This window comes from Spermophilus citellus, assembly GCF_964194105.1.
Source record: "Spermophilus citellus genome assembly, chromosome: 6".
Taxonomy (NCBI): Eukaryota; Metazoa; Chordata; class Mammalia; order Rodentia; family Sciuridae; genus Spermophilus; species Spermophilus citellus.
This window is the reverse complement of record NC_138187.1, coordinates 81,246,037-81,256,756: the sequence shown is the minus strand read 5'-3', so window position 1 is coordinate 81,256,756 and position 10,720 is coordinate 81,246,037. Positions and strand designations below refer to the sequence as shown.

Below are 10,720 nucleotides of genomic sequence, written 5' to 3'. Positions count from 1 at the left end.
TGGGATTTCACTTTTGATGTATTTTATTTCTCAGGGTGTGAAACATTTGTGTCTATTTTTTTTTTCTGTTTACTGTTTACTAGGGTTAATCTTCCTCCATAATACATTCTTTCTTGCCTTTTAGAATAATATGCTACTTTACTTCATCTTTCTTCCCTACAATTTAAAATGTTTCCATGAGCCCTTTATTTCCTTTACATTCATATTTTTGAAAATCAGGATTTGCTAACTAGATTTTCTATTTAAAAAAATTATTTATTTTTTAGTTGTAGATGGACACAATGCCTCCATTTTATTTATTCATTCTTATGTGGTGCTGAGGATTGACCCCAGGGCCTTACATATGCCAAGTGAGCACTCTACCGCTGATCCACAACCCCAGCCCTAGATTGTCTATTTATACATAAAACAGAGTTTTTTTTTTAGATGAATTATCTATCAGTGTCTCAGGCCTCTTGTTGGCTGTTGGAGTCAACCAATGAGGAGCTATATAGGGCAACTGGAAGAAGACAAGAGATGAATTCATAAAATGTGGTATAAGATTGGGCTCTGTGCAGTTTGCATGTTTATTTTTTTATGTTGCAATTTAAAAAAATTAAGATATAATTGAAAAAATCTTTTAGGGGAAAAATTTTGCAAGCCTGCATGTATCCTTCCTAAGCCCAGATGTGAATTGCCACATATTATCATGCAATCTTTTCCTATCTGAAGGAAGAACCTTTGGTGAGTTGACTTTTGGATTAGTTGAGGAATGCAGGCAATTATAAGACTAGAGGAACGCAATGTACCATGCTAGAGAATATTGAAAGATTCCCAGAGTATCATTGCCTCAAGGAATGGAGAAGTCTTGAGATGTCTTTCCTGCTTCTGTCCCATGAAGATGAAAGGAAAGGCTAGGCCTTGACTTTTTCTTTTTCAAAATTATGCTGAGAAAAATCTGGTTACTCTAGATTAGGTCTATAACACTAAAAATCAAATGCTACCACAGTTTCCTAATTAGAATGGTTAGAATTTAGCATTCTTGTCCAAGATGATAAAAACATATTTGTAATATGGGTTTCTACCAAGATTACACAGAATTTTCACAGGATGTTCCTGCTCCTATTTAGGTGGGTGGGTGGAAACATTTAAAGAACTGGCCTCATATTTTTAAGAAAAATTAAAGTAATGATAAATGAAAATCATGATTCTTTGGGTAAAATAAAAAGTTACACTTTTTTTCAGTCTTGGTTTTTTCCTTAAAATATAGAAATCAACTCTTAATAATGCTGTTTTCTATGACCATCTTACCACTAAATTTTATGTATGGGGATTTGGGTGACCATTATTGAATCCAGAAGAAAATACTGAATACAGTATTAATTTCAACTATAGGTTGAAATTTTGTAATTACTACCCAAATGCAAGTGATATTAAATGACAGTGTTGTGACTAAGAAACAGCTCAGTCACCAGAGGTGAAGGTAGGTCAAAAGATACAAGATGGCATTTCTGTCCAAAGTACCACAAATAATAAAATACCACTGCTAAGAATATTAAAAAAAATACTACTGCTAATAATTACAACAGTGACACAATTATCATTTGTTTTATGAATAATTTTGTAGTGATTTCTATGGTAAAAGTTGGGGTAGATATTATGGGTATCTGAAAACAAGCCAAAGCCTCAGAAATCTTCCCTAGAGATTTATAATCTTAATAGAAAAGGAGGGGCTGGGGATGTGGCTCAAGCGGTAGCGCGCTCGCCTGTCATGCGTGTGGCCCAGGTTCGATCCTCAGCACCACATACCAACAAAGATGTTGTGTCTGCCGAGAACTAAAAATAAATATTAAAATTCTCTCTCTCTCTCTCCTCTCTCACTCTCTCTTAAAAAAAAAAAAAAGAAAAGGAGATAATATTCTATTAAGTAATGGTACAAGATTGGGTATGACCAGGTAACTAATTAATGCCAACAAACAAAAATAAATATTAGTACTCTAGTCCAGAGGTGGAAAAGATCATAATAAGCTGAAGGCAAAGAAATTATTCAAAAATACTTACTGTGTGTCACATTTTGCTAGGCACTATATGTACTGAATTAAATAGTGAGAACTTATTAATAGTGAGAACTTATTAATTCAGAAATTTATAAAAAATAGTAATTATGTGAACAGAATAAGTTTATTTAGCAAATGCAGAATATTAAACTAGTAGAGGCGATAAGGGAAGAACCCTAGAATTTGTTTATTGTAAAGAATTACTATCATCTCTTAAATTTTTTTTTAATTAAAAAAAAATAAGATAGGATCTCACTATTTGCCCTGGCTGGCCTGAAACTTGCAGTTCTCTTGCTTCAGCCTCTCTGGGAGCTGGAATTATGGGTGTGCACCACCACCAATCCTGCCTGGCTGCTCCTACCTCTTGGTTATAATTATTAAATGCCTTGTAAATAAGGTGGGATTTCTGTGGCTACTCAGTTTCATGTGAAAGTGTTTTTCAAAGAAATATGAGTAGATAATATGTCTTCTTGGATATGAATCAGAAATAAAGTCCATAGTGTTTTCCTAAAACCCAAAAAATGCTTGCTCCTCTGAGGGTCAGTGATCTTAAATACTTCAGACACATAGTTTTGCAAATGCTTCATCCTGAATTATGAATTTCACTTGTGGAATTCACTGGCAAACACTTGTGCTTCTTAGAATTGCCAGCTTCTATATTCAGAGTAGAAATCATCCATAGATTATAATGGAATGAACTCAGACCAGAGGCTGGGACACTGTGGTTCTATTTCTGGCTTTGACATTTTTTCTTGATAGTGGTTCACCAAAATAATATTATTATATCATTAACAAAGTCCAAATACGTTTTGAGGATATAGTTTCCACCTTTAAAAAATCTTGCCTGTGTTGCAAGAATTACAGTGTACGAGTTGGTCTTGTAGTTATTAATATAGGGTCAGTAATTTCTAAGACTAATTCAGGGATATGCTAAGAAGTTAGATGGTAGGAAATCACAAATTAGCCAAATGTTGAGGAAAATATCAGCCAATTAAGGTAAACAAAGGCAGAATTACCGTTAGTCCTTGCTTATCTATGATATTTGGGATAAAGAAAAATGTCAAGATATTGACCATGAAACCCAAAGTTGGTTGTATCCTTTCAGTTACAGTGACCCTCCAACTTTGTTTCACCAAATCTCTCCTTGGAGCTGTTAACACGTAGCCACAGGATATAAGTTTGGCTCCTTTTCCTTTCCCTTGCCCTCCCTCTGGTGGAGGTGTTAATGAGTGAAATGTCCAAGATGGGCAGCTGAGTAGAATTCCAAAGGTTTGCATTTTCCACCAACTACACCATCAGCCTTTGGAATGGAGAATTATTGGTTGTTGATTGCCACTTCCAGATGATCTGAGGGTGCCACATCACGTGGGTCTACTCAGAATGAATCTAAAAGAGAGTTCATATATTTATTAAGATAATATTATTGCTTATGCCTTCAGAAAAGAACAGACCTAATTTTTAAATGGGTTAATATGTTCCTAATAAATATCAATAAAATGTTATAAAGTGTAGGGTTCCTACCATTTGACCCAGCTATTCCCCTTCTGGGTCTATTCCCTAAAGACCTAAAAAGAGCATGCTACAGGGACACTGCTACATCGATGTTCATAGCAGCACAATTCACAATAGCAAGACTGTGGAAGCAACCTAGATGCCCTTCAATAGACGAATGGATAAAAAAATTGTGGCATTTATACACAGTGGAGTATTACTCTGCATTAAAAAATGACAAAATTATAGAATTTGGAGGGAAATGGATGGCATTAGAGCAGATTATGCTAAGTGAAGCTAGCCAATCCCTAAAAGACAAATGCCAAATGTCTTCTTTGATATAAGGAGAGTAACTAAGAACAGAGTAGGGAAGAAGAGCATGAGAAGATGACTAACATTAAACAGGGATGAGAGGTGGGAGGGAAAGGGAGAGAGAAGGGAAATTGCTTGGAAATGGAAGGAGACCCTCAGGGTTATACAAAATTACATACAAGAGGAAGTGAGGGGAAAGGGAAAAATAATACAAGGGGGAGAAATGAATTACAGTAGAGGGGGTAGAGAGAGAAGAGGGGAGGGGAGCGGAGGGGAGGGGGGATAATAGAGGATAGGAAAGGCAGCAGAATACAACAGACCTGAGTATGTCAATATGTAAATTAGTGGAAGTGTAACTGATGTGATTCTGCAATCTGTATACGGGGTAAAAATGGGAGTTCATAACCCACTTGAATCAAAGTGTGAAATATGATATATCAAGAACTATGTAATGTTTTGAACAACCAATTAAAAAAAAAAGAAAAAAAAAGTGTAGGGTTCCTATTGGGAAGATGGGACAAACGCTTGCTTCATAATAATTTAATAATTGACATTTAATAATGGCTTAGTTCTTTTATAACCAGAATAATATTGTTACATTTTTAAAGCTCATTTGCATCTATTATCTCATTGGTGATCTCAGCCCAGCAAGATGTAGAATGTGCTGTCACACTCAGAGGCCCCAGTAGAGGACCAGGACCCAGTTTCCCAAATCTTAGTTCTGTGCTTTTGTGCTTCTCCATCCAGATAGCCTAATATACATAAAATGAATATATTACAATGGTTCTTAAAAAAATTTCTAAATTTTGCAACATCTTAAGCATATCTATCCCAGGGATTCGATTAAATTGGTATTTAATAGACTATGAAAATTAGTAATTACTTAGTTGAGTGTTAGCTAAAATTAAGTTGCTGTTGTTATTAAAAACCATGTTAGGGGCAGTATATTGTTTTGGATAAAAGAATGGATTCTAGAGCCAGACTTGAATCCTGGCTGTGCCCCACTTATTAAGTTATATGAAAAGCTTAGTGGAATACCTAGCAGGAGGCAGTATTATCTACATGGCGATCACTGTTATTATTCGACAGTTCTAGTACTTACACAGGTAAGTAATAATTTGCCATAGGTTACATGGTAAATGATGAAGCTGGGTTATAATCTTGATTTTTATATTTTACTGCCTCTTATAGAAACGTTGCCTCTTTCTGTTATTTTCCTATAATTCCTAAAATGTGTTTTATTTCTTTTTCAAACATCTCCTTTCCTGGCCAATATTTTATTTTCTAGTACCATACTGAAAATCTTTTTCAAAGTCAACATTTAAAACAATTTCTATTACAAAAACTTTAGTTCAAATCTCCTCAGTTGTTAGGCTCTCATTTTATGCACACATGCACATTTGCATTTGTAAAGGAGCTGTTTTGTGCTTTAATCTATTTTTCCTTTCTGGACATATTCTCTATGCCTGCTAGTGTAAACTACTTGAATCCTACATTTCTATTCACTTTTTGTTAATTTACCCAACAGTATCCAGCACTAGATGTGCTATGGATCAGTGAGTGAGCTGTTTAGTAAATTACCACCGGACCAGCAGGCCCTCCCTATACTTTTATTCCTTTTTTTTTTTTTTTTCATTCTTGGTTATTGGCTGACTAGTATGCTAAGCGGCTGTCTGGAACAGGCAAATTTCAAGGCCATAAAATGATTTAGTCAATTTAGAGCTAAAAAACAAAAACAAAAACAAGAGCTCTTCAATTTTTAATTTTAATTTTTTTTTTGAGTGTGAGGATTTAGTTGTTAATTGGTGCTTTCCACTCTAAGGAAGACCAAACAACGGAGACCTAGGTATTCCTACCCCAGAGAGTGTTTTTTGTCTCCCCGCCTATCAAGAAACAGAACCGGAGGCAGTGGTCAAGGAGCAGGGGAGGAGAGGTGTCTGAGTCTTTAGAAGATAAGTGTATAAGAAAGAAGGAAAAGATAGAGACACCCCTTAGCTTCTTGGTTTTGTTCTTTTCTCCCTGAGGATGGTGGTGGCAGCTGATCAGACACAATAGCTAGCAGTCCCCCGCTGAAGTGAGGATAGAAATGACCCTCAACAGCACCAGCAGGAGGACTGGGGAAGGGAGGAGGGCTGTATTTAGGAGGGGGAGAGAAGAGGGTGACAAGGTGAAAAACGCCGCCTCCACATCAAGCTACTACTCCACTTCGGGGAGGCAAGGACCCAAGCCGGTGAGCCACCTCCCGCGACCCCTAGGCGAGATGGGAAGGGGAGACTGAGGCGGGGCTGGGGGGGGGGAGCAGGGGGCGGCGGCTTTACTCTTGGGGGCGGGGCAAAGGGTGGAGGGAGACCTGAGTCAGCAGCCTCTGATTGGTTCCTGTTCTCTTGTCGAGCCTCCCGATTGGACAATTTGCAGCGGGAGATGTTGTGAGGCGCGGCGGGGTGGAGCAAGCCGCCCGGGGTCTAAGACCGTGCCCTGGAGTCGGGTGGGGAGGGACAGCGCGCGGCTGTGCTCTGGGTGTGGAGCCGCAGTGACCTGTAGTGCAGAGAAACACAGCCACCTTTCCTCAGTTCTGCTAGTCGCTCCGAAGCAGCTCAGCGGCTCTGCAGATTTTTTTTTTTAAAGGAAAGAATTGAATGAACAACGCTCCGATGCTACCTGCTCCCTTTTTTCCCACCACGGGAAAATATTTTGCTGTCTGATGTGAGGAGGACACTCCCTTATCTGGAAGTCCCACATCTCCCAGCTTCGTGCTCTTCCCGCTTCAAAAAAGGGGCCAATAATTCACCAAGACATGTCCTTCGCAGTCTGGGACCTTTGATCCCTCGGTTCCTTAGATCTCGCTATATGACTGTCTCCCACTAAGCAACCCGGACACCAGCCACCAAATCTCTTTCCCAGGATAAACCCCCGCTCCTGGCCGCTCCGTTCAGCGCCCGGGAGGTCGGAGAGGGCGGGAGGTTTTGTGAGCCTGGTTTTGGGGTGCTGCTGGGCGTGAGGGTTTGTGGGTCCCCAGCCGCGTTGGAAGGGGGTTGGCGAGCACCCCTCCCGCCCCTGGTTAATCCTCCTCCTGCATCGGTTCCCTGGGACCGTATTATTCAAGACAGAAAATATTCAGTCCCAGAGCCTCCCCTGGGGAGGGGAGGGGAAGGAGGTGGAGTGGGAGGAGGTGGATCCAGGGAGGAAGAAGCGAGAAATCCGCCCCCGGGAAACAGCTCCGCGCGGCTGCGGAGCCAGGCGTTTCTGTCACTTGGCGATCGCGGGCGCCGAAGCAGGGCCCCGGCCGGGCCCGGCGAGGCGAGGGGAGAGTCCGGCGGCCGCCGCCCCGCCCCACGCCCTCCCGCGGCGGCTGAGAGCCCGGGGCCGGCCGGGGCAGGTCGCGGCGGTGCTTGGGAGCGGCCGGCCGGGGGCGGCGGCCTCGGAGCGCAGCGGCGGGCAGCGCCGGCTGGTCCTCCCGCTGGGTTCAGCTGGCGCCGGCGTGCGGAACACGCTCTCCGACGGTCGGCAGCGCAGTGCGGGATCCACTCGCCCCGCTTCCTCCGGTGCGTGTTTTCTTTTCCGTTTTAGCCGGGAGGGCAGAGCGCTGGCGGGGCTGTGGAGAACCTGGTTCGCAGCGGGTTCCCTCCCTTCCCGCCACCTCAAACCAGTGCCGGAGCTGGCGCGGGGCCGCAGGGAGTCTGCGGCGGGCGTCCGGAGGGGGCGGAGGGGCCGCGCCCGCGTGTGCGGAGCCTAGGAGGGCCGGCAGGAGGAGGGAAGGGCACAAAGGCCGGTGGCGGGCGCCGGGGTCCGGCCGGACGGCCGTGGAGGAGGGGCGCCTCGGGCCGCTCATGAATATTAACCGAGCCTGCGGCCTAGCGCCTCCCGGCCGGGCCCGTCGCCCGGCCCGCGTCCCCGCTCCTGCTGGCAGCCGCGCGGGGCAGCTGGGCCCGAGCGGGCGGGAAGGTGAGCCCCCGGGTTTGGATCGTTCCCCCACGCCTCCCCGCACCTTTTTCCAAGTACACATTTGGGCCACTCTTCTCGGGAGCTCGAGCTCCCCGACCCGCCTCAGGAAGGGGCGGAGGAAATAGTGGTAGGTGGGTGGTGGTTTTCTTTTTCCTTTTTTTTTTTTTTTTTCCCCTTCCCTAGGTGGTTACAGGGGAAGGGATAGTGTCGGGTCGTAGTTGGGGGAACAGCTACGAGAGAAAAGTTGCCTGGGCTGAGGCTTCGTCTGTGTAGCTCCAGAATAATGCCCTGGAGCTGGAGCGGCGCCGCGTCCCACTCGCGGCCGCACGCCTCCTTGCCCGGCCCGGTCGTCCCCACCCAGCCTCGCCGCGGGCCAAGGAAAACAGCCGCCTCCTCGGGGACGCCGGCTCGGGCGGAGGGGCAGGGTGCGGGCGGCCAGAGTCACCCGGCGGCCGGGGCAGCCCGCCTGGAGACTCCGCCAAGCCTACGCCGGCCTTGGCCCCGGCCCCGGTCTGCTTTTTGTTTGTTTTTTGGGGAGGTGGAAGGGAGCTAGAAGGTTGTAGGAAAGTATCCCGTTTTGTCCCCGTGGGGAGAAACATCCCTGAAGTGTGCGTATCCGGGTGATGCAGAACATACCTACTGCCTCTGTTCTGCCCAGGAAATTCATTAATTAAAATGCACTTGAACAGGGAATTTTTTTTTTCTTGAAGGCTGCACAGCAGCCAGCTGTGTTTGATAAAACCCTCGGGAAATTCTGAGGTTTCTCGTTCTTCTGTGTCCCTCTTGAATTTATAAGCTTTTCCTTTAATTTTTTTTCCCCCAAAATTTGATGCATGCAAAGATGAGTTCTTTTTTCACTTGTATGGTTCGTCTTCTTGGACCGAATAATCCGAGTGCCGGATACGCGAACTTGATGTCGACATGTGGCAAGGCTAAAGATCGGTGTCTGGAGAAAGTTCATGCCCTTTTAACTTCTCCCTGTTGTAGGAAGGACCTCTTCAGGAGCAGACGCTGGAGCGACCCACTGGGCTTCCTTTTGGCCCCCGGAGTTAGCATTGCTTAGAAGGGACCGCTTTCTGCAGTTGGCCTGGACATTGACTGTTAAGGAGATCTGTCTCCTTTGTTTTTTTTAAGTCTCAAGAAATGGAAGAAGACGGTGGAGTCAGTTGAAGCCAGCATTGGAAGCTTCCTGAAAAACCTTCATTCCCTGGCACGTTGTTTCACTAGCCCTGCATCTTCTCTCCCAGCCTGGTGTGAAATTCTTGCCCTTTTGACGTGTGGTGGCATTCCCCACCCAACCCCCAATGTGGACTCCAAAGGATTTGCCCTTTCTTTGCAATTTGAAATGAAATGATGGCCACACGTCGGACTGGTCTGCCTGAAGGAGATGGTGACAAGCTCAAAGCCTGCCGGGTCCCAGCCTGTGAGGTAAGCCAAGGAGGCCATGCCATTGGTGGCTGTTCTACAAGTAGGGAGTTCAGCTGTTACTGGGACTTTGAGCTGGTTGGTGAGAGTGACCTAGTTGACCAGGAGCAAGGTGAATCCTTGCCCACTCTTACTTCTCGGGGCTTCCAGTGATTCTTTTGCAAATATTGTCCTTGTCTTTGACTTGTCACCATCTTGGTCACCCCTTCAGAATGTGGAGCCCTCCCATTCTGGTGACTGTGAATACTGTAAGCCTGAGAAAAGTACGTCTCAGTTCCCTTTTTCCTTCAGCTCCCAACCTCCAGTATTTTACATGTTGAGCTGGTTGGGTTTGGTTGTGTGTGCATTTGGTGTGTATGTGTGTGCAGGGTTTGCCCTCTCTGGTGGAGAGGGTAGGTGGTGCCACTTGGAACCACTGGAGAAGGTCCTGGCTGCTGTTGATGCAGATCTCTGCTTTGGGTAGGAAAAAAAAATTTTTCCCCATGGACATTTTAGGCCCAGCCTTGGAAAACACCTTGTAGTGTTGTAATTCCAACTCCCTGAAAAATCTCCTGCCTTGACTGTTATTTTATTTATGCCCTTCCTTTCACTGCTTAGAAGGTCTGTGAGCTGCCCTGGGGTGTCAGGTGTCTTGCATTACTGTTTGAACTAGCATCTTGAGAAGGGCCCAGAAGATTTTGCTCCAGGTTTCCTGAATTTTTTTTTGAGCAGGCAGAACAGAACTCATAGAAAAATCCATTGATTTATGGCATCTATATACCCTGTCACTTTCTCATATTTTTTCTTTTTTTCTCCTTGTATTTAAAAATTGGAGTATTTGGAATTTCTTGCCATAATGAGTAGATTGTGTTTAGTTAGTTGTGTATGGTTTCTGTAATTTGCTTGTTAAATACACTGAATATTGTTATCCTGGAACTTTCTTTTTGAGACATCTATACTTTTATTGAAATCCTGAGGATATTTATTTGGGTCTCCTAAGTGTTAAATTTTAACTTCATAGCCCTTGACACAAGTCTAGTTCTAAGTGTGTGAGTCTGGGCATTGTACTGAAAATGAATTGGAAGTAAAGTTTTGGTCCATAAAACATACCTTGTGCTGTTTATTTCATATTGGAGTAGAAAGTTTGTGCAGAAACCAGGGAGGTACAGTGTGCAGATACTGCACAATTTATTAGGCAGAACTGTAGGTTTACATTTACAATCAGCATTTACTTCTTGACATCTGTAAACACCTGGTTGCAGGTAAAAGCATGATTAGGTGTAACACCACAGTCTTCAGATCATGGTAAACCATAATAACTCCTTTTGGGAGGACTGCCTACAACCTGGTGATTGCTTAATGTGTATTGTAGTTACATAATAATATGTACTGAAGTCCTAAAGCCCTATTTGTCATTGTTTTGTGAATACTTTAATTAGCATGCTATTTGCATTATATTTGCAAGAACTAATGTTTATTTGATTTTTTTGGTGTGTGTGTCATTTAAGAGATGCCTCAAACCAAGAATTTAGACA

The 10,720-nt window shown here is 43.9% G+C and overlaps 1 protein-coding gene across 7 annotated transcripts in view; it reads left to right on the top strand.

The window, feature by feature from the left end:
* The first annotated feature begins 7,004 nt into the window (after positions 1 to 7,004).
* The window catches only part of ARHGAP21 (Rho GTPase activating protein 21), a 140,097-nt gene continuing 136,381 nt past the window's right edge, over positions 7,005 to 10,720 (top strand). For 2 of the 7 annotated variants that reach the window (XM_081297759.1, XM_081297755.1), the window contains exons 1-2: positions 7,005 to 7,381; positions 8,769 to 9,209. In XM_081297759.1, coding sequence (XP_081153885.1) covers positions 9,132 to 9,209 — 78 coding nt within the window. In that variant the 5' untranslated portion in view covers positions 7,005 to 7,381; positions 8,769 to 9,131. The other 5 variants (XM_081297761.1, XM_081297760.1, XM_081297756.1 and 2 more) reach the window with 4 other exon arrangements.